This window comes from Scheffersomyces spartinae (genome assembly GCF_019049425.1).
Source record: "Scheffersomyces spartinae strain ARV_011 chromosome Unknown scaffold_15, whole genome shotgun sequence".
In the NCBI taxonomy this organism is placed as follows: Eukaryota; Fungi; Ascomycota; class Pichiomycetes; order Serinales; family Debaryomycetaceae; genus Lizanozyma; species Lizanozyma spartinae.
In genome coordinates this window covers 45735-69782 of record NW_025065062.1, presented here as the reverse complement: position 1 = coordinate 69782, position 24048 = coordinate 45735, and the positions used below count along the sequence as shown (strand labels likewise).

At 40.0% G+C, this 24048-nt stretch overlaps 7 protein-coding genes and 2 non-coding genes across 9 annotated transcripts; 7 read left to right on the top strand and 2 right to left on the bottom strand.

Annotated features, from left to right (window-relative positions):
- Positions 1-1470: 1470 nt before the first annotated feature.
- FCR1 (Fcr1p) lies at positions 1471-3332 on the top strand (the record flags this gene model as incomplete). The annotated part of the gene is made up of 3 exons (XM_043192071.1): positions 1471-1512; positions 1575-1838; positions 2004-3332. 3 exons carry the CDS (start codon positions 1471-1473, stop codon positions 3330-3332), a joined length of 1635 nt encoding a protein of 544 aa, XP_043048366.1.
- A 1886-nt stretch (positions 3333-5218) lies between these two features.
- Positions 5219-5290, top strand: KQ657_001272. Its single transcript has one exon. It is a non-coding gene; the product is annotated as a tRNA-Trp (tRNA).
- Positions 5291-5302: 12 nt separating this feature from the next.
- On the top strand, positions 5303-5376 carry KQ657_001271. The gene has a single exon. It is a non-coding gene; the product is annotated as a tRNA-Ile (tRNA).
- Positions 5377-5554: 178 nt separating this feature from the next.
- On the top strand, positions 5555-9922 carry KQ657_001270 (putative helicase; the record flags this gene model as incomplete). The annotated part of the gene is made up of 1 exon (XM_043192070.1): positions 5555-9922. One exon carries the CDS (start codon positions 5555-5557, stop codon positions 9920-9922), a length of 4368 nt encoding a protein of 1455 aa, XP_043048365.1.
- A 2132-nt stretch (positions 9923-12054) lies between these two features.
- KQ657_001269 (uncharacterized protein) lies at positions 12055-13356 on the top strand (the record flags this gene model as incomplete). Its single annotated transcript, XM_043192069.1, has 1 exon — positions 12055-13356. One exon carries the CDS (start codon positions 12055-12057, stop codon positions 13354-13356), a length of 1302 nt encoding a protein of 433 aa, XP_043048364.1.
- A 3006-nt stretch (positions 13357-16362) lies between these two features.
- On the top strand, positions 16363-18423 carry TAF12 (uncharacterized protein; the record flags this gene model as incomplete). The annotated part of the gene is made up of 1 exon (XM_043192068.1): positions 16363-18423. The coding sequence occupies one exon, from the start codon at positions 16363-16365 to the stop codon at positions 18421-18423; it is 2061 nt and encodes a 686-aa protein (XP_043048363.1).
- Positions 18424-18445: 22 nt separating this feature from the next.
- KQ657_001267 (anaphase promoting complex subunit 2) lies at positions 18446-20473 on the bottom strand (the record flags this gene model as incomplete). The annotated part of the gene is made up of 1 exon (XM_043192067.1): positions 18446-20473. The coding sequence occupies one exon, from the start codon at positions 20471-20473 to the stop codon at positions 18446-18448; it is 2028 nt and encodes a 675-aa protein (XP_043048362.1).
- Positions 20474-20670: 197 nt separating this feature from the next.
- DCN1 (NEDD8 ligase) lies at positions 20671-21532 on the top strand (the record flags this gene model as incomplete). The annotated part of the gene is made up of 2 exons (XM_043192066.1): positions 20671-20676; positions 20741-21532. The coding sequence occupies 2 exons, from the start codon at positions 20671-20673 to the stop codon at positions 21530-21532; spliced, it is 798 nt and encodes a 265-aa protein (XP_043048361.1).
- Positions 21533-21569: 37 nt separating this feature from the next.
- On the bottom strand, positions 21570-23183 carry TRY6 (Try6p; the record flags this gene model as incomplete). Its single annotated transcript, XM_043192065.1, has 1 exon — positions 21570-23183. The coding sequence occupies one exon, from the start codon at positions 23181-23183 to the stop codon at positions 21570-21572; it is 1614 nt and encodes a 537-aa protein (XP_043048360.1).
- Between the last annotated feature and the right edge of the window lie 865 nt (positions 23184-24048).

Here is a 24048-nt window from a genome sequence, read left to right as displayed (position 1 = left end):
ACCTAAAAATAGACTATTCTTTCTTGCAGAATAAACAGTGCTGCAAAGATGAAATGGCAAATAGTGTAGTAAAAGAAGTCCATCATTCCATGGTGTTACTGGTGCAACTTCCTGGCGCAGGTTTTTAGAAGTTGACAGCTTGCGAAGGTGCACTTGTTTAAAATAGAACCAGGTGCATCGTGAATTCGATAGTACCTGGAACCAGCTCCAACATACTAGAAAGGGGAGGGGCGGGGAGTGTAGGAAACAATTGGTGAAGTTGTGTGTCAAAATATACCACAATAGAAATGCAGTGCAGGTGCGTAAATGCGTAAACCTGTAAGTTACTGATTATCGATGGATTAGTATGCAAGTTTTTTATGCACCTATTCTTGCGACTGGGGTTATTATTAAGATGAACTAGAGTTGGGCGATAGAGTTAAATTAGACGTCCACAGATAATTGCAGAAGATTGCAGGACAACCACCAAGGCATCAAGCGCTCAAAATAAAAGGTTATTTAAAGACAAATAATTATCACAAGGCTGAATTTTTTTCACTCGACTTGATTTTGATTGTATCTCTATGGGAACTTGAAGGTTTGAAATATATTAAGAATTGAACTTCTTGCCTTTACTGAAATAACAGGAATTGATTCATGTTTTTGAATACCGTTCTCTTGTTTCATTAATTCTACACTGTCCCAGGAATTCACTAAAAGAGGTGTTGTGTGTTGCAATACGGCTAAATAGGTGCTTAAAACTACCACAATTGAACTTTTGGGCACACGGCATATCAAATTGGTAAACGTCCCCTAAAAGGTTTACACTTCCATCGTCGCTCTGTGTACACCAGTACACCTAACACGGTACGACAAAAGCACATACAGTAGCGGAGAAGACAAACAGATTACCATAACCTAAGTAATTATCACTCAGACCTCGATAACTACGTCGCCTATCAACGCATTAAAATAGGCTTTCCGGATCATCTATTACAATAACGAATAAGGGAGTAAAAAAGATTTTGCTTGTACCATTCATAGTACTAAGCACTATCTAAGCTCTTTTTCTTGATATAATACTTCCTATAACCATTATTGCTCATAATAACCTTACAGCGCTACCAGGTTGCGTAATTTGGTTGATTGAACTTTTTCTCCAGGCACGTTTGTGTAATCGGAGATTTGTTCCCGAACTAGATATCCAACGCTCCGTGCTTTTTTTTCCGACCGAATAATTGTCACCGACCTAAATTTATCGACGCCTACCGATATCCGACACCGTTTTCCGACACCGACAAAGTAACAATACCGACAATTTTCACCAGACACAGGAATTTCCTGAGGCTTAACTCCATATATATACCTTGAGGTTAGCTCCATCAATGATGCGACACATGTATCGTAATCGTTTAATGGGTGGCATAAAGACAAGTAGTTACGGTTTAAGTGCCTCCAATTCTATCATAAGTGGTGGCCTCGATTCATTAGATGGAAACGGTACGACTGCGAAAGCTCTCTCAAATACAAGAAGTATGACAAATAGCAGTTTAAATGATGACCGTCATCATGACGACCACCATACAAAGAAGAAGCGGGTTGTTAGAGCCTGTGATTCTTGTCGGATTAAGAAGACAAAATGTAACGGGTTAAAACCATGCTCTAGATGTATACAAGATAATAAGATTTGCGTGTTTTCTGAGAAGAAGAAGCTGAAAGAAAAGACTCATCCAAGTGGATATGTGGAATTGTTAGAAACCCGTTTGGATTTGGTGACAAAAGCATTGGAGAAGGTTGTTTTATTAGCAAGACCCTCGGTTTCCTTCCTTGACGAAATGGTTACAGCTTATCAGGAGCAAGTACTTCACCGTCAACAGCAGCAGCAGCAGCAGCAGCAGCAGCAGCAACAGCAACAACAACTGGAAGCAGATGCAGAAGGAACTTCAAACTGTACCATTCCTTTGAATGAGGTTGTTACCTACCTTATAAATCAAGAAGGCTTACTCTCCAATCTACCCGTTGAGTGGGAAGATGGAGCACGTATAGCAGCTTCGGTCGATTTAGCAGACAAATCCAGTATTTTATCGGCTTCAAAGGAGTTTGCCCAACATCGTCTGGATCATACATATATTAACAGACACCAGGAAAGCTCTCCCCTGCCCTCATCTGTTAAAGTTGAGGAGGAGGAAAATCATTTTATTGATACACCCGTACACCAGAATGCTCTGTTTCGACAACCACGAGAAGAGACAGCAGCAGTATCAGCATCTAGCTTGACGGAACAGCTTAGTTGCTTGGATAACAACTTTACACTTGGAGGGTTTTCTTCGGGAAGGTATAAATTATCCACTGGTATGTCTGCCAATGACGGTAGTACGAGCACAGCCAATGAACAATTTTCAAACTTAATAAATGGTGGGATTAACAGTACCACAACTAGTCCCTCTATGGCTAACTTCCATAATGATTATACGAATTATCTGGATGTGGACTCAGATTCCAACTCCACTTATTCCAATAATATGATGAGCCTAAATATCAACTCATCATCTTCTGTGCCAACATCAACTGGACCATTGACAACTTCTCTTTTCGATCCAAACTTCCATAAGGAGACTGGAGGCTCCAAAAAGTCTATTTCCTTATTCATTTCATCTAAACATATGGACTCTAATCAGTTGACACTTAATCATCAGAATTCGAATGGGTCGCTCTCTTCGCTTACATATCGGTTTGAAACTCATGGTTTAGAGTCGCCTGGATCCGCCACATCACCACAGAATGGTTCCAATGATCAGTTTGTATCGTCTTCTGAGGCTGCAAATACAAAGCGAAGTCTGTCTTTGTCAAGAGCTTCTTCAATCCATAAATTGAAGTCAAATGGACACATTCAAAAGGCTGGACATGCCAACAATAATCATGCAACAGTTCAGAGACGTTTAAGTAATGTATTTTCTGCTCACCAACAACACCTGCAGCAGCAGCAACCAACCTCAAACGGGAGTCAGAATTTATTTAGTTCTGGCGCATCCTCCACTGAATCTTCAACACCCAACGCGCAATATATGTTACCAGGAACCACAGCTAGTACACCAGTTTCGATCCTGAATCCTGATTCAGCTAAGACAAGTGAAGGGCTCTTGAATGGAGTATTGAATGATTTTGATAACGAATTATCAACATTTACAAGCTTACCAAGTGATGCCTTAAAAGTAAACGGAGGTAACCAGCTTTATATTCCTTCAAGTTTGGAAGTACGAAATACCCCATATGGAATGAATGGACTTGACGTAATGGAAGGCGAGGGTTTTGATCTGTTCCTCAGTGGATTTACTGGGCTGTGCACTCAATGAAATGATCGGGTTTTAGGATTGCAATGTTACATCATTTATATATAATGCAAAGCAATGGCGTTATTCCTGGTTTACTGCTTACTTTATCTTTTTCTTCGTTAACATTATTATATAAGTAGCTTCAGGACGTCGGGATTTGGAGATAGTGTTATGTTTCAATGTATTGTTTAATTTAATTTTATGAGAATCGAATTTTAATGTAGGTTATAATAATAGCCGGTTTGTAATTATTTGATAAGGTTCTATTTGATAAGATTTCTACAATTTTTTCAAATAATTGTTTAGTGTTGATGGAGCCGTCAATATCCTCAAACCGACTGCGAAAAATGACTTCACTGGCAAACGTAGTCAATCGCTTGATGATAATGATTAGATTGAACAACTGCAATCCTCTTAAAATGGCAACATAATGACCGAAGAAAGGAAGAAGCTTACATTGTTGATTCCACGGCTGTAACTTCAAATGTTGCAACGGACGGAGGTTATCAATGTGTGACGGTAGGGCTTAAATGCCGCATCCAAGCGGAAAAAAATCATATCAGCCGGAGGATCGGATATAAGCACTACCCGTTTCTCATGTATATCACTCAGACAAAAACCACATCGCGACACTTTGCACAAAAAGTGTGACACTTTTGTCTGAAATATGACGTCATGTGGGATTGTGGTTAGCGATTCTGGAGTGATTCGAAAGCAAGCAAGCAAGCAATAGATTATAAATGGTTAAGTGGCCGGCCAGGTCTTAATGTGACAAAAATACAAAATCATTCTACCACACCCATGTTCTTTATTCAAGTTTATTGTACAACTATTTGGAAGACGCTATCTTATGCTGAACACTATATTCCAAAACTGTATTGAGAAAAAGAAAACCCATGAAAGAAAATTCCATTTAAGAATAAGTGTGACTCCACTTAGTGTTAATAAACCACTATCATTTACGGGTGAATACCCGTAAAAGTAATCCTTTTTAGTAAGTAATCTTATTATGAACGATGCTTCTGCAGCTGCTGAGTAACAGCGGTGAGTCTAGGACTATTTTTAACTAATAAGTACCACATATCAATGCACAAATTTAGGAAGATTGCAACATGCAAAGTGTATTTTATTCTTTATATCGGATACAATTTTTTTTTACTATTATCCTCAGACATTATGGGCCAACTACTTGGCGTTAACACGTTAGCCAAACATAAACAAAAGCAGTAGATGCACATGCAATCAACACATTCGTTAATCTATTTTGATTGTCTTGTTGGGATTTTGCGCCGTTCCTTCTTATTTAGTATCAATAGGCAAACCAGAACTTTCTCCTGTTATTGGCCTATTCTCTTTTAAGAACATATGATACCCCATATTAAGTATCCGACACTTGAAACAATCAAGATTGATGTCTTCCTGTGCAAAGGAACCCCTTTGGTATTTTTATTTTTTCTATGACAACAAGTTAAGTTATTGTAATGAACTAAAAAGCGGCTATTGTTCCTATGCATATACTACATGCATCTGAGGACTTACTTTATACAGTCGACTATTCTATGTGGAAGAGTTGTTTTCCATTGCAACTGACTTTAACCCAGCGGCATCAGAAGATAATCTAGAATATCATGGAATAGGACGAAACTGAGACAAGGTGCCTATAAGCAAACTAGTCCTTAAACCGAAGGAGTCACTACACCCCCCGAAACATTTGATTTTATTCGTGATGGCTTGGCCAGGCCTAAAAATGTCACCAATGGTTTAAAACGGTGTTTACAAACAGCTAAGGAAAAGCCACATAGTTAACCGGAGGAAATCTATTTTTTAGCTTCAGATGACACAAAATTAGCTTCTACATCTGGCCTCACAAAACCACTTCGGAAAATATGCAGCACTTAGTCAAGGGTGATGCGGTGGCTCAATGGTAGAGCTTTCGACTCCAGATCGAAGGGTTGCAGGTTCAATTCCTGTCCGTGTCAATTCCTTTTCTTGGTCCCTTGGCCCAGTTGGTTAAGGCGTGGTGCTAATAACGCCAAGATCGGCGGTTCGATCCCGCCAGGGACCATTATTTTTGCTTTTGTTTTTTTTGAAGTAAAATTTAACTTGAGAGGTTCTGCTTTATACCACTGATCCGCTATATGCAGTTACACAATAAAAAACTTGATATGCATCAAGAAGATACAGATCAGCTGTAACAACTGCCATTGACGACTAACAACAATAAGGAATAATATTCTTATATTATGGCCAAAAAGGGTAAGTCGGCGCCAGCGTCACTGAAAGCGCTGCCTGTTCCTGAAGATAAGAAGGGGAATGCCAAAAACAGTAAGAAAGATGCTTCCAGTAAAGCGAGCAAAGATGGAGATGATGATCCAAAGAAACCCGCTAGAGGAATTGTGGTGGGGGATAACTTTGGATGGACAGGAAAGTTACCAGCCACATTGCTTTACGAGCATTGTCAAAAACAGAAATGGCAAAAGGTTGAGTTTGATATGATGAAGAAGCCCAATGGGTTCATTGGAATAGTTCATTTGAAATGGGAGAACCCTAAGACCCGAGAAGTCATCCAAGTTAAGATGATTCCTGAAAGCGATTTGTATACTCCACAGGAAACTACCAATTCTGCTCGACACTATGCTGCTACATATGTATTGCACCGCATCAATTTTATGAAGAACATGAAGATTATGCTTCCGAGGTTATTCCGAGATTATTGGGAAGATATAGAAAAGAAAAGACTTGAGATACTTAAATCGAACAAGGAGAAACATGACTATATTTATAATGCCAATCCTTTCCTAGTTGTTTTAAACCAAAGAGAGAAACAAGCAAAGTTGGAGAAGGAGAAGCAAATTAAAGAGCAGAACGAACTGAAGATCAAGAAGCCAACTAACATAATTGTCACCACTACAAAAGCCTTAGAGAAATCTACTGCTAGTTCCAATTCAAAATCCAATTTGAAATCTAAAGCTAATAGTGCTGCAATTGTTAAACAAAAGACTTCCAAAATTCCTTCTTTTCCTAAGAAAGTTTGGGAAAACGCACCGTTTATCGACTTCCCATCGGACTTACGGTTGTCGATTGAAAAGTCTTTGAAGAAGCACATTAAATGGCTTGACAATGTGGGGCCGAAGTCAGAGTCGCTGGACAAATCCACCTTTGAGTTATTAAAGTCTCTAGGGTTCAGAGAGCTGCATATCAAAGAGTCCTTCCAATACACTAATGCAACTTCATTTGTGGACCCTTTAGAATGGCTCATCTTCCACATACCAGAAGATGATTTACCACCGTTCTTTGCAAAGTCAGATAAGGATTCGCTAGCCCGATTTAAAATTGCCAAAGACTTGCAGTTTGAGTACATGATGCAAAGATTGCAGTCGTCTGGCTTTGACATTGACGATATTGTCTCGATGTTGAAGGAATATAAGAATGATGAATTGATGACTGCAGTAGCATTGACCCAGTCATTAATCAATCAAACCCCAGCATCAGGAGAAATCGGTGTATCAGAAGAATCTCTTGAACTATGGAACCAAGAGTTAGAGGGCATAGAAACCATAGGCGAACATAAGATTAGTTACCTTAGCAACTTTTCTAATAAAAGAGTCATAGAAATAGAGTTGCATCCTGAGAACATCAAACATGACCTATTAAAGGTCCGAATTTATCTTGCACCCAATTATCCCTATGAAGTGCCTGCAATACAACTCATAGTCAATGACCCTTCTTTTAACCTTGCTAACTATATTAAGCTATCTATTTTACGCCAGGTATTGCACTACTTGGTTGACAATCACATTATTGGAGATCTCATGGTTTTCACCATCGTTGAATGGTTGGAGACCAATATTCATCGAGTCATAGATAATCCAGGGACATTAGTGGATATTCATGATAAGGTGACTGAAGGAAGTAATTCAACGGAGTCCAGAATGAACACTACGACCACTACAAATATCAGTTCAAATACCAACAAATCAAAGAAAACAACTACTTTGCTGAACCACGATTTAGCCTTGATGAAGGAGAAGTATGCATCAAGACAAACTTCTCCCAAACTAAAGGAAATGATCAACCAAAGAACCAACTTACCAGCTTGGAAAAAGAGGGTTCAGTTAGTGGACGTAATAAATTCTAATAGGGTAACATTAATCACAGGTGAAACAGGGTCCGGGAAATCAACGCAAATCGTCCAATTTATTTTGGATCATATGAGCAGTCAAGGAAACTTCAGCTCTACTATCATATGTACGCAACCAAGGCGTATTTCAACTATTGGTTTGGCTGAAAGAATAAGTGAAGAAAGAATCGACAAGGTGGGAGAAGAAACAGGGTACATCATTAGAGGTGAAAACAAAACCAGCAAACATACAAGACTTTCATTTGTAACCACTGGGGTCTTGCTTAGAATCCTTCAGTCCTTTTTAGGCTCAGAAAATGCTGCTACTTCATCATCATCAATTTTCAATAATTTGGAGTACGTTTTCATTGATGAAGTTCATGAACGTTCAGTTGATAGTGATTTTCTTCTTATTATTTTGAAGAGAATTTTAAAGCGATTTCCCAAGTTGAAGATTATCATGATGTCAGCCACTATCAACACGGAGGTGTTCATGTCTTTCTTTGAAACTAAAGTTAACCATCTCCACATTGAAGGAAGAACTTTCCCTATTCAAGATGTTTATCTTGACACTATTCTTCAAGATTTGGATTACTCTATGACTACTTTTGACGGGGATATCATCAAACCCAAACCAGACTCTCACTTCTTCAAATCTGGTAACATCAACTATGAGCTATATGCTCAGCTTGCCCACCATATTGATAAGAAGTTGAGTGCAGAAGGCGACCATAATGGCTCCATTTTGATCTTTATGCCTGGTATCATGGAAATAAACCAGTGTATTAAAGCCATTGAGCGTGCTTTTGATAAGCTGTCTTCTTTATCAAATTGCTGGTGCTTACCTCTTCATTCTGCCCTTTCCTCTTCTGATCAAAAACGGGTGTTCAGTTCTCCTAGAAACGGCAGCCGTAAGATAGTTGTGTCAACTAACGTCGCGGAAACGTCCATCACAATACCTGATTGTGTTGTCGTTATCGACAGTGGAAGAGTCAAGACAATGTACTTCAATACGGACATCAATGCAACCAAATTAGTGGAAGAATGGTGTTCACGGGCCGAGGTTGGCCAAAGAAGGGGTAGATCTGGGCGTATCACTAATGGTACGTGCTATCATATGTACACTAAAGATACGCAAGACGATGTGATGAAAGCCCAGCCAACACCAGAGATCAAAAGAATTCGTTTAGAGAATTTGTACTTGATGGTCAAATCAATGGGTATCAATAAGGTAGAGGATTTTTTGAATAGTGGAATTGACCCTCCAGAACAGAAGTCGTTGACAGAATCTAAGGACTTTTTAATTCAGATCGGAGCATTGACGGAATTCGATAATAGTCTTACTCATTTAGGCAAGTATTTGTCGTTTTTACCCACCGACCTTCAATGTGCCAAACTCTTAATCTATGGATGCTTGTTTGGGTGTCTTGATATCTGCTTATCACTTGCGTCTATCAGTTCTACAGGGAACCCATTTATCAACAACATGGAAAATAGAGACAAGATAAAGTCCATATTGAAGAAGTATTCCGACAGACAAGGTGACTCCATTGCTATGGCGAATTTGTTTGCAGCATATGCCGAGTTGCAGAAGGATGATAAACTGCGGGCCAACAAATTCATAACCCAAAACTGTTTGTCTTATTTAACCATGAAAGACATTGCATCCAACAAATCACAATACGTGGCGATTTTGAAAGACATAAACTTTATTCCTCAAGACTACAATGAGCTGAACACTCAACACCACTTGTGGTTGAATAAGAATAATAAAAACTACCCAATCATTCGTGCCGTACTTACTGGTGCCATGTACCCCCATCTCGCTCGTGTACAAATGCCTCAGCCTAAATTTGTTCAATCTGCGGTAGGAGCATTGGAGGTTGTCCCCGATACCAAGGATACAAAAATATGGATATGTAACAAGGACTTTGTGAGGAAATTGAAGAATAATGACGATATGCAAGACACACTCCCAGGAACAAGGGCCTTCTTACATCCTTCTTCAACCATGTTTATAGACTCAAGCAAGACCCTGATGTCAGATTTACCAAATTACGAAGAATATCTAAAGGAAGACGGTACAGTGGATACAGAGAAGGCAAAGGAATTATACAAATATCAACCAAAAATAGACAATGGTGCGGATGGCCTTAAAACATCGTTCATTGTGTTTGGGAATTCTCATATGTCGACTAAACTTTACCTCCGAGAAGTCACCCCCATTTCCACTTTAGGAGCTCTTTTGTTTGGGGGAGAAATTGCTTACGATCTTTCAAGTTCTATAATGAATGGCAAAAGCTCCCCTGGTATTGTTTTAGATTCGTGGATCCCAATTCGCACCTGGTGTAAGAACGGGGTTTTAATTAAAAGATTACGGTTGCTAGTGGATGAACTTATTGAAACAATGCTTACGAAACCTGGGTCCAGACTTGACGATTCAAATGCAGACATTCTTTCTGTGATAGAACAAATGGTAACATCCACTTAGCGGAAGGATGCAGACATTTCTCTTTCCGGCAACACAGTTAACAAGTACATGAACATAAGCTGGTTCAAGAATCTGTAAGCCACTAGTCTTTTTTATACTGCACATGTTTATGCCATGCCATGCACCAGGATTCTCTCTTTTTTTACATTTCCAAAAGCAATAGGCATCAGTACATGCATCAATACCTTACAACCACCGCATGAACAGTTTCTGGATACTGTGTTTGATAATTAATGTTATGCACTTACTAAGTCGCTTTTTGAGGTTCATTATATAGGGTTAGGGGGCATTATAGAATATTAGTAATAGAAGTGTTACATTATTATTTTTTATTACCGGAGAATTTTTTTTATTGATTTTTAGTATCCATTATTTGAATAACTTCCTTCTTGTTGAAATGCACTCCTGGACTTTCAAGAAGTTTATAGTTTTAAAAACTTTGCTAGTTGTTATGATTCGGATTTTCTCTTAACCAAAGGTTCTACAATAGAGCTGCTGTTTCGTCTTATCATGGAGAATACTATGTTCAATATATGTTAATTGTTTAAGAGAACTTTTTTTGGTTTTGCCTCAGCAGGGGCCCACCGATGGTGAGGAACGCCGTGATAAAAAGTTGAAAATGAAAATATTTCCTGGCATTCTTAACAATGAATTTGACATAGATCCGAAATTATCATCATCAAGTTGTTAATCATCCCTTTTAGAACTTAAAAAAAGTCTCAAAAAAGAGTACTTTAAGCTAAACTGTTTCCTGGAAGAAAGAGATCAAGACGAAATCAATTTTCTCCGATTACTGCAAAACTAAAAAGGATCAACATGGATTGTTAATGACAATTAACTGTATGAGCAAGGTTGAATTAAAAGATGTTTTCTACTATATTAAGTTTTGATTACCAATAGTATGGGTTTATCGGTCCATCATGATACGGTTTTATCGGTCATGGTTTTATTGGACCGATTATAGTCTGGATCCGAGTTTAGTGCGGTTTTATCGGTCAAAAATTTGGTTTGATCATTGGCCGGAGCACAATAGTTTATTCGTTACAAGTAATGGTTCATCGAAAGAAAGCATTTAGCAAGAGAGGTTTTATTAAGGCCAACGGTTTCCATAAAGCGGTCTTATAATACATGCTGATAAGAGGCAATTGAATCAATAATACGCTAGTACTTGTGGTAGTGCATTTCTTTTCACTGCTCACTAATCCTCAACAACATTAGTCATGGTTTATTAAGGATTCGCTACCACAACTAATAAAATGGTTTGGTCTTAGACGTTTTTAGACTAAAGTCTGATTTCAAGTAGAAGAACAAACACATGACAAGAGTAAAGATTTTCCCATTTCCAAGTCTTTCAAAATATCAATGACCAGATTTGTAAGCAGTCCGAAGGAACCACTCTAATAAAAGAGAATTACTAATTAAATAAAGAATCCAGTATAAAATTACAGACATCAGCAGTCCATACATTTATATAAGACAGTTGCAAAAGACTTTGATATTAACTGGGTACAGTTACCATATTAGTCGAGAGGGGCAAGTTGGAATGCGATCCAGTCCGCGAAACTTTGAATGCGCCAAAAGCCATATTGGTCTTTCCGCGATAAGTCTTCCGTTGTGGCGTTGTCGTGGTGGGGAAGGCCGATATTGTCTTTTCAGGAATAAAGTCGCTCCTGGTGCTTTCCGCCGCTCAAGCAGCGAAGGGGAGCACTCTTGCTCACAGTATAGCGTCATATAATAGTCGTAAGTGACGTCCTTCAGTTTGATTTGTACATGCAAGCATACAGTAGGGGTGTTGGCAATAACTGAAAGTATGGCCATCAGTTCAAACCATTAAGGGTATATGTCGTATATTTCCTATAGCCGAGAGTATTTAATTAAGACTTTTAACTTATTATATTAATTAAGTTATGATTTCTGATGGTGGACTACGTTATAGGGGCTTACACAAAAAAGTGTTATCAGTTTAAATCCAAACTGTGCGGTTACTACCCGATTAGGTAACACATTTCGAAATTGGAAGCCGCTAAGAAGCATGTTATCAAGCTATATATAGGGTCTTGAACATCTCGTATTCTAGAATTTCAGACAATCTTATTCTTCAATAACATATAAGCAAAACAAAGCAAGCAACAATGAATCAACTTAAGATTAAACAGGGCCGTCTCGTAGATACAATTCATCACACAGCACAATGGGGTGCCAGCGGTGTGTGGGGGTCTCACCCCACAGAAACTGGCGTTCGTAGATTGGCATTAGGTGATGAAGATAAGAAGGTTAGAGACTGGTTGGTTGAAGAAGCTAGGCTGTTGGGCTGCGAAGTTAAAGTCGATGCTGTGGGGAATATCTTTGCTATTTATCCAGGTAAAGATAATCTGCAACCTCCCACGGGTATGGGATCACACTTGGATACTCAACCTACGGGTGGTAGATACGATGGTATTTATGGTGTTTTGTCCGGTTTGGAAGTGTTAAGAACCATGAAAGATAACAACTATGTACCAAACTATCCAGTAGCGTTGGTAGATTGGACCAATGAAGAGGGTGCTAGATTTCCTGTTAATACTATTGCATCAGCAGTTTGGGCTGGCCTTCAAACTAAGGAATACGCATATGATCTTGAATCCATCTATGATACCGATAGAGTTACGTTTGGAGGTGAATTATCTAGAATCGGATACAAGGGAGAAACCGATGCTTCTCATGTTACCAACCCTCTTGCTGCTCACTTTGAAATTCACATTGAACAAGGTCCTATTTTAGAAGAAGAGAACAAGAAGATCGGTATTGTCACCGGGGTTCAAGGCTACTCTTGGAACCGGGTTATCATTAAGGGTATTGCATGTCACGCTGGAACTACACCCATGAAAAGCAGAGCTGATGCATTGGAAATGGCTGCAAAGATGATTCTAAAGGGTATTGAAATAGCTGAAGGACACGGTGGTCAAGCAACTATCGGCACTATGAGTGTTGAACCATCATCTATTAACGTCATTCCTGAAAGAGTTGAATTCTCCTTCGATGCCAGACATCACGAAGATGCCATATTGAAGCAAATTGTTGAAGAAGCCGAAGCTGCGTTCACGGCCATTGGTGCTTATGGTAAAAACGGTTCCAAGCCACTTCCAGTTGAATTTACAAATACAATGACTTCTCATTCTGTTAAATTTGATACCAACAACATCAGAACCGTTAAACAGGCTGCTTTGGCGTTGTTTAAGGCTGAAGATGTAAAAGAGATTATTAGTGGTGCTGGTCATGATTCATGTAACACCTCGAGGGTTATTCCAACTTCCATGATCTTCATTCCATCCAAGAATGGTATTTCCCATAACCCAGAAGAATACTCTTCGCCTGAAGATGTTGAAAATGGTTTCAAAGTACTTTTAGAGACCATTATTCGTTACGATCAACAGAGGAAAGAACAAAGCATATAATGGAGTCATTTAATGAAGTCACTACGAGATAATTAGGGATATAGGCTCAAATGAGGACAGTTTCCCAAAGCATGTGCCGTATATCGGGCGATCATACTTGTAATGCCGACCTCAATACCCCATAGCTTATTTCTGTTTTGGGATTAAGCTCACGTGCTATGACGAGCCACAATTTCCATCGGGCATTACTAAGTGAGATGACCTTCCCCTTTTGGAGGCTTGATCTAATCATGTCGGACTTTATAGTAAGTAGTCCATGCTTATCAATGATTCCAGAAGATGACGTAAGTAAACATGTGGAGATTCATATATATATATGTTATTAGTTATCATTTAGCTAATGTTTTTTTATTTAATAGATTATTTACATAGTTAGCATACTATGACTAATACACCCAATATTGAATCGTCGCCAGTGCACGATGAAGACCACATACCGTTGATGGCAGACCGAGAGTTTCCCAATGACTATGGCTCAGTAGAAGATTCTGACGGTACCGTTGAACTAGACTTACATACAGTATGGACTAAAGATACAAATGATAGTTACTCCGACGATGTGCTTGCGTTGCCCGAGGTAGTAAGAGAAACCGTTCCACTCCAAGACAATCCATATGTTCCAGTGTTAACCCTAAGATACTTTGTATTGGCAACACTATTTGTGGTGCCTGGTGCCTTCATAGACACAATGAATTCATTCCGTACGACTTCTGCCCCATATTCCATATTCTTTGTCCAGATAGCAGCCCATTGGGCGGGCAAATGGCTTGCACGTACGATGCCCAAACGACGGCTCAAAGTTCTACTGTTGCTGATAGACTTAAATCCTGGTCCTTGGTCCATAAAGGAAACAGCCATGGTTACCATAACGGCCAATAGTGGAGCCACAGGTAATCTTGCAACCAACGCCTTTGCATTGGCCGATCTACACTTTAAGGAGTCTGTTTCTCCATGGGTTGCCTTGCCATTCATGTGGGCCATAGTTTTCGTAGGTTACTCTTATGCTGCGATAGCCAAACCATATTTGATTACAGATACCAAGTTCACCTTCCCCAAGACACTAATGAAGACCGCTCTACTTAAGTCTCAAGAAAGTTCTGATGGAGGAGGGAAGCAAATGAAGGTGTTTTTCATCTTGCTTAGTATCATGGCAGTGTGGCAGTTATTCCCGGAGTTTATATTCCCCATGACTTCTTCTATTGCTATACTATGCTATATGGCACCGTATAATGAGACAGTGAATTTCATTGGTTCCGGGTTAGGGGGAATGGGAGTACTTAACTTCTCTCTTGATTGGGCCAACATCACCTCTTCTATCATGTTGTACCCTTATTGGATCCAGGTCATACAGTTTGTGGGGTTCGTCTTAGGAGCGTATATACTCATTCCTTTGGTCAAGTTCTCCAATTTAGGATTCCACAAGGACGGGCTTATGTCTAATAGGCTATTCACTTCCGATGGCCATTTGTACCCCACAGAGAAGTTGCTTACCAGTGACCTCAAGTTCAACAGTACGACCTATGAAGCGTTGGGGCCCGTCTACTTGGGCTCTCAAAGAGCTTGGAATATGTTTTTTGACTATGCCGCTTATGTCAGTGGAGTGGTATGGGTTGTGCTCTTTGGGTATTCGCAGTTCAAGAGCCCCTTTGCAGCAAGAAGTACTACTCCAGTCTTCACTGACCGTTTGAACAAGCTACACAGAAAGTATACGGATGTACCTACATCTTGGTACATTACGTTATTCTTAGTTTCCTTTGCCACACTATTGACTATCTTTGTCAATGGCAACCTCTTCTTAGAATGGAAGTTCATGATCGTCACTTTGATCTTGGGTGCGATCATTGTGTTTCCTCTTTCGTGGCTCTATGCCCTTTCCAATTTCCAGTTAGCTATCGGGACCTTCAACGAGTTATTGTACGGGTACATGGTCCAGAATAAAACCTACAAACATCCTGTGTCGGCCCTCATATTCGGATCCATAGCAGGTGATGCGTGGTATAGAGCTCAATACCATCTCGAGGTAATGAAGCTCGGCTTTTACAACCATTTACCTCCGAGAGCCGTGTTCTTCTCTCAATTGTACGGAGAACTTATAGGTATTCCCGTCAACTACATTGCCTTGAAGTGGGTACTAAAGACTAAGAGGAGGTTCTTGACGGGGGAACAAACTGACCCCCTACACCAATGGACTGGCCAGGCAATAACTTCTGCACATTCCAATGCCATCCAATACGTGGTACTTGGACCGTCGAGATTATTCACCAACTATGCATGGCTTCCTTATGGGTTTCTATTAGGCATAGCTGGTCCCTTTGGTATATATTGGCTTGCACTACGTTTCCCCCACTCGAAGCTACAGTTTAATCTATGGAATACCACGGTGTTCTTCTCAACCATGAGTACCTTTTACGGTAACATTTCCACAGGGTACCTTTCCAGATTCATTGGAGGCACAGTGACGATGTTCTATGGCTTACGATACAAACACGACTTGTGGAAGAAGTACAACTACATATCAGCTGCTGCATTGGATACGGGATATAATTTGGCTGTGGTGGTATTGTTCCTATTTATAACGATGTTTCCAGGTATAACGTTTCCCAATTGGTGGGGGAATGATAAGGATAATATTGAGAGATGTTTTGCATTGAAGTGATACATGTATCATACATGCGCATACGTAAATCTGCACAAACATACATGCATTATACATACACACAGTTACGGAGTATAAGCTTCAACTATGATATAACTATTTGTATAGTAGATTCTAATAATGCTATTGCGCAAATGTATAAAGTATTAATAATATAGTAGATTTATTACAGAATACTTCGTAATTTCCTCCCACATAGAAACAAATACTGAAAATGTACATACATCATATACTATAATACATTATTGGTAAGAGCACGACCAGAACAAATTCAACTCAAGAGCCAAAATAAGATATTTGTGTTCTATCCACTTACCTTCCACTTGTTCTTCATCTACATCCCGTTCACTATGAATCAAAATAACCAAGGCGGAGGTCACGATGGTGCCAATGGAAACAACAATGACAATAACAATGCAGGTACAGGGCCTGGTACCGGCGGAGGAGGAGCCAGTCGTCTTCAACCTCACCAGGCCACCAAGTTGGTGCTGGCGTACCAAAACGAAATGAGACAAGCACGTGCACCAGGAGTTGATCCCGCTAAGGCTCAAGAGCATCTTAATAGAGCTGAGCAGATTAAGCTGATTCTCGTCAAGTATCAGCAACAACGAGCCAAGTTACAACAGCAGCAGCAACAGCAGCAGCAGCAGCAGCAGCAGCAACAACCACAACAACAAGGTGGACCCAATCAAGGGCTTCAAGGGCTTCAAGAAGGTCTGCAACTGTTGCCCCAATCACTGCCTCAAATGGGTAACAATATGAACTTTCAACAGCAACAGCAACTGCAAGCATCTTCTGTGCCCCAAAGGTTGACACAATCTGCTCAATCACCGCAGATGATGGCAAGCAGTCCAGGGATGGCCAGAACACCCAAATCAGCAATGGGCTCTCCTATGATGGGGGGCAACCAGCAACAGAATAATCTCCAAATGAGAGCAGCTACAAGTAGTCAACTACAGTCTATTCCACAAGGAAGCAACAGACCTCTTTCTCAACAACAACAACTGCAAGTATTACAAGGTGGAAACAAGGGTCAGTTTCCTTCTACTGCTAATAATAGTAACAGTAATGCTGCTCCTCCTTCTACAGCTGAAAGTAACTTCACGATTGAAAAGTTCAACCTGTTGAAAACCAAGTACGAAGAGGTCAATAACTTACTTCAGCAGTGTGAAAAGCGGAAGCAGTTACTGCAAAACCCTGCAGAAGTAGAGAAAATCGATGGTGATATTAATCATTTGAAAGAGAGAAGTAATCAACTAAAGAAATTGCTTCTTCACGTTAGAAGTCAGCTTATCGCCAGACAGAATGCCAATAATGCTGCTGCTGCTGGTCAAACTCAATCTGGCACTGCAGCCGGGGCGCTGGGTTTTCAGCAGAATATGGCCAATAACGCTGGTCAAAGATCAGCAACAGGAACAGCAACAGTAACAACAGGAGCAGCGAGACCCCCAATTTCACAACAACCAACTGCAATTCCGCCAAACAATAACCAAGCAAGAGTATTTCCACCACAACAACAGGTTACTACACCTGGAGCACCCGTTTCAGCAACTCCAAGACAATTACCTCCTACAGCCAACCAACAAATCAATAATACCAGTGTTCCAACCTCTGGCCAGTCTTCGCCACCACCCGTTTCAATGGGTGGTGTTGCTGAAAATAACAAGTCTTCTTTACCTCCAGGAGGAGGACAAAAGTCAGGGTCAGTTTCTAATTCAGTAAGTGCTACGGGAACTCCTGGTTCTTCAACAGGAGGGAAACAACTTCCTAAACCAACTACAACTGTTGGGCAACAACCTGGAAGACCCAGTCCTGCTCCCAACCCCGCGTTGGCTAATATCACCAGAAGTAGTGTGCCATTAATTCCTATTTCCAATACCATTAGTGTCAAGCCTCCTCAGCCAGTTACATTGAAGCAAGGAAGTTCAAGACCCACCATCACGGGTGGTGTTGCTGTTGGTATGGGCCAGATTTTAGGGACTCCAGCCATCACCAAATTACCCACTTTTGAATTGGCATCTGGAAGTGGAGCTGGTGGTACCATTCAAGATAATGGTGGCCGGGTGTTAACCAAGAGAAAGCTTTCTGAATTAGTTAATACTATAGGTGCAGATGAAGGAGATGGGAAGACTGTTATTGATGGTGATGTGGAGGAATTGTTGTTGGATTTGGCAGACGAATTTATATCCTCAGTTACCAGTTTTGCTTGCAGATTGGCCAAACATAGAAAGGTTGATACTTTAGATGTTAGAGATGTTCAATTGCATTTGGAAAGAAATTGGAACATCAGAATTCCGGGTTATGCCATGGATGAAATAAAGGCTACTCGGAAATGGCAACCAAGCACAGCATACAACCAGAAGTTACAAGGTGTGGAAATTGCAAAGTCTGTTAATGGAAACCTTAAATGATGTGCAACTACCCTTTTGTGTTTCATCTAAATATATCATCATCTTCTTCAGCAACCATATATAATTGACTGGTGATTCCCTCTAGAATACCTTCCTTACACCAATACTCCAATGCGTGTCTTATTTCGAACTCTGTAGCTCCTAAACTCTCCACAAGCAGACTCACTGAAAGCTCCCCATCAACATCATTGAATTGGTAGATGACCATAGCTTGGAGAGGAGACACAGTGTAATTTTTTGGAGCCTTGGTTCTGAATTCTGTTAACTCAATGGTGACACTACCCAAGGTTGGTATGAGACGAAGATACCTTCCAGGCTTTTCTGCCTTGTACAAGGAAGAATATTCATCATAAGAACGTTGTAAAGTATATGGGAGCTTCCATGGACTTGTTTCATCTAAATTGGGCCAATACAAATGAGATAATACCACTGAATCAATGAACGGATTCGCTTGATCCGCTTGACTCTTTCCTGTGGTTAAGCTTTGTTTAATATCATCAATCATAATGTCAAGATTAGTGAACTTATCATCACCAAATTTAAGTTTCAAGAACTTTACATCTTTGGCGATTTCATCAACGTTCCATCTTTCCTTCCCGATCAACGGCTCGACAAAGTACTTTGTGATTTGAGCAATGAACAAATCTTTAGAATCGAATATCGAAATCAAAGACTCTATGATATCGGTGATTCTATCTCTCTTGAAGTCGGGCAAGGCATCGAGGGGATCAGGAACCCATTTCAAAGTAAGATCATTTGCATCGTCATAATAAAGACGTGATGACTTATGGGAACCTTTATTAGTAGGGGTTAGTCTTAAGTCTTCTGCAAGTTCAACAAGTTTATTCTGGGGGGATGTATCAAGTATCCCTTTAACCAATATGTATATGGTATCGTCTCTACTCTTTAAATATCGACGAATTGGACGGACCACTCGATCTAGTAACACTCCTCTTGGATCAATGATCAAGAACAGCCATATAGTTTTGGTATAGAACTTAATAATATCCACCGTGTTCACACCTGAATGAAGTAAGTTGTTCTGGCAAGAATCAATAAACGTATGCACCAATTTATCTCTTTGATAGTAGTGATTTTCCAGTACTGCCAAACAATTGTATAGTTCTTCAAGCGATTCCCGAGATTGAGGATACCGACCAATGATTTGAAAGCAATTGGCAATCTTCAAGGTAATAACCTCGGTATTGGTGAACTTCAAAAGCATATCCAAATCGACCAATTGGGCGTTCAACTTATTCCAATTGGATTGAAGGATCTCAGACCTGATAGATGCATGGATTCTTTTGAGACATGACTTATCCCAATCATGAGAAGTACTTTGCACCAAATGTCGGATTCTTCCAATTTGAAGATCAAGAATCACTTCGTAGAGATCGGTTGCCAATTGGTACTTCTGAAGAAGTAAGCCTATAGATACGACTATGGTCTCATCTTTGCCACTTATATTACCCTCCGCTGATAATTTCAGCCTGGTAAGCGTGAGAAAATTGCTTTTCCTTATCAAATGAAGTTCTAAAAGGGCAGTTAAGTTTGCATTAAACATCTGTTTTGCACCCAACGTCAAGTTCAAATACCCTAATCTTGATTGATAGTACTCATGGATGGCTTCAACTAGCGCCAACACTTGTTCCAACGTTGAGAATGTTTCTGGAAACCATCGACCGAATTCAACCATCATTTTACAATTATAAGCAGCGACAAAGGCTCTTTGAGTGTGTTCATCATCTTCCTTAAGACTTTGTCGTATGGCTACTTTGGTACGGCTAGAAGGACCTTCCAATTGCTTCACATGCGCCTGCGCTTGAGCAACAAGTTCACTTGCATCTTGCTGTTGCAGCAGCAGCAGTTGCAGTTGCAGTTGCAGCTTATTTCGGGGGTAACCCGGTTCAAGCCAATGGATCACGTATTCTGTCTCGTGTTGATTGTCTGACGTCGGCAGAAAACTTTCGCTAATGCACCCGAAAACCGCGTCAATGGCTTCCCTCGTATTTACGGGAACGCTCTCCAGTTTCCCTAAACGCCGTATCATGCCGTATAATGGATTTATGGTGGAGGTATTTGCTTACAAAGTGCTGTTGCGCTAATGTTTATACCATAAGATTTAGTCGTGTTCATTACAACTGCATAGGTCGTGTACAGAACAACAATTGCATTATGATCTACTTCAAGTATAGAATCAATTTAAAATATAGCCTAGCCTGGTTGATATAACTTGAGATAACTACAATGAAGGTACGTTTTGGAGATTGACTAAACAATACGATCAACTAAACTGTATACTAACACTTGTGTTTAGAAGACCAGTGTGCTGAGTTTTGTTAGTGTAACAGGGGCTCGTAAATCAACAGCTGAAAGATATTTACGAGATTCAGGTAACAACCTACAACGGGCAATTAACCAATATTACATGGAGAATAGTAACCAACAAGAGGAAAACAACAGCATCAATATTAATGATGAGACGTCCCGGACTTTGAATAGTCTCTTCAACAAATATATGGATCCTACAGACAACACCATCACCGATATAGATGGGACTATTAAGTACTTGGAAGACATGAAGATTGCACCGGATGAATTGGACAGTTTGACCCTTCTGTACTTTCTTAAAAGCAAAAGTATGGGCATATTCCTGCGACAAGAGTTTGTAAGTGCTTGGAGAAAGGCTTCAATTTCATCTATAGAGTCAATGGCTCCATATATACGGCTGATGACTTCCGGGCTCTTGTCACGTGATCCGGAATTTGATTTATTATACAAATTCACCTATGGATTCTTATTGGAACAAGACGGTCAGAAGTTGTTACCATATGATCTCTGTATTGATTATTGGCGTCTCTTATTGATAGAGGGCAAGTACAAGGGCAATGCCTCATTAGTAAAGAGATTGGACCAATGGTGTGTCTTCATAGAAACTGAACAACAAAGAGGAATTAGTAGAGATACGTGGGATATGTTCATTTTATTTATTAGAGAAATAATACTCCCTGATCCTGAAGAAATGAAGGAATATGACGACATGGCAGCATGGCCCAGTGTGATAGATGAATACATTCAGTATCTACGAGAAAACAAGTTAATGGTATAATGGTATAATGGTTATAATTATATTATTAGTATATCACTTAGTTTAATAAGTTGTCTATAGACGATTTACGTAATGTAAGCAACGTCTGCGAAGCATCATGCTCCTTTGAATCAGTTCCCATATCAGGCAAGCATTCACCTTCATCGTCAACAATGCTGAATGAATTCTTGAGTATAAAGTTCAGCGTTTCCCCATTGGGATTCTTAGACTTGAAGTACTTGCGTTTGGGGAAAAGATATGGTGTAGAGGATGTTGATGATGGTAAACTGAACGATCCAGATTGGGTAATCGGTGTCGCAGAAGACATAGACGAGGATGATGTTGATCTCACAAGAGAGTTATTATTATTATGGTTATTGGTTGGATATGAAGTTAAGGCAGGATCAGGTAACAGAAACTTGGATGCCAGATTTGACTTTAATAGCTGACATTTGGGTGAGAACTGGAACACAGGGGAAACAGAAGAGTCGTAAGCAGAGACTTTGGAGTGCTCAAAGTTACTCAATAGGGTGAATACTGGTCCCATGTCTGGGGTGATTTGGGGGCTTGGTAATTGTTGATCTGAAGATTCTGAGGTTGCAGTTGCAGTTGCAGTTGCAGTTGCAATTGTGCCTGCACCTGCAGTTGATGCGGAGGAGGAGGCGGCTGTATTGGTTGGGGTAACATCTGGCATTCTTGAGTGGCTGGGAACAGCAGTGGATTCGCTTGAATCACTGGACTTATGCTCCAATTCAATGGAGATGGAAACTGAATGGGAATTGCGAATGCTCGCATTTGGATTACCTGTAGAGTCCAGGACTTGTTCTTCTTGTTCTTCAATGACGTCTTCCTCTTGGATTTGATTTAAAGGTAGTGGTCTATATTTGGGTTGTTGGGGGTTAAATTGAGGCATCGAAGATTGACCAAGGGGTTGTGGTGCATGTGCTTGCATTTGCATTTGCATTTGCAGCAGCAGAAGGGCGGCATGATTTGTTTGTAGCAATTGTTGTTCAAAATTTTCAGCCAATTCATTAAAGTTGAATTCCTTATCAATGTTACGATATTGATTAACATCTAAGGGGATCTGAGCCCACAGAACATCAAAGTTGTGATTTGGATCCAACTGACTTATTATGGCATTTTGCTGTTGAAGAATATGATGAAGATAAAGTATGTATTCCACTGATGACTTCAATATGGTAAGTTTGTACATCCCATCGATCTTATTATTGTTAGAGTTGTTTGATGCCAGTTTAGTCGGCTGTTGTTTCCCTCCAGGGGTAGTGGCGTTGTTAGAATTAGAGGATCCCGTTGACCGGCAAGCAGGAATCAAATACTTCAAGGCTTCAAACTCTCTATTGATCTTAATACGTCTTCGCTTCTCAATGATTGAATGTAACTGCTTTGTTTCAGACTTTCTTTTAGCCAACTCTTCTTCATCTATGTTGGCAGTGGATCTTCTTCTCTTACGTTTCTGTTGTTCTACCACTGGTGGTGTGGAAGGCGTAGACCCTGCCTGATCGCCACTACTGCTATTGCTATTGCCATTATTATTGTTGTAGTTGTCGTAGGACGTTAAGATCTCATAGTTTGAACTTTCATTGTCCAATTCCTTATTCAATTGAATTATAGTTGTCTTTAACAACGGAGGAGGAGGTAAGTTATAAGCCATTTTGATTGCTCACACCTTCAGCAACCGATCAAAGATGACAATCGATCAATAGAAGCAATAGGGTGGTATATATATTTTTTCGCTTGGGAAGGGTATATATTTTCGCAGCATATACTCTTTGGGCAATTTCCGTTAAACGTGGGTCTAATTGTAGTCTTGTGACAATTAAGGCAGTGCAGGGAACCCGTTGGAAATTAGCCACGCGATAGTGTCCAAATCTACATATAATCAATGTTGTGTAACACATGGGAAGATACATGTATGGGATGAGGTGAGATAATTATACTATAATTACCACAGTAATAGCTGCATTTAAGTCCAAGTATGGGGTCGGTATACGATATTAGGGTGTGGCATAGAATACGGTATTAGAGTATGATATTAGTGCTAGTGTATGATATTACGGATCGTGTCGCTTAGTATAGGCATTCCTCACTACAAATATTAGACAGTGATTATGGTACAACAATCTACGGCTACTCCATTTTGTTCTCCACGTGGGCAAAACAATTAACAGTATACACACTAATCAAATAGTTGCAGCCATCCGTTATATAAGTCATGATACGAACATGGTTCCCAAATAAAAAATATGCACGTGAAAATCGTCACGTGCATGTGGTCCAGAAGTATCTTGTGAATCATTCATTATTTTGCATATGATGCCATGCTATGTACAGTAGATCAATAATACATCGTGTACTTTAGAAGTTACGAGCGATCTTTGATTTGATCAATCTCAGATGCTATCAGTCCAAGAATGAACGTCGATTACGACACTTTCTTAGCTCTAACAATGTATCAAGTATACTGTTACCGTGCTAACTACATACCAGACCGTATCCACAACGAAAGATACATACTT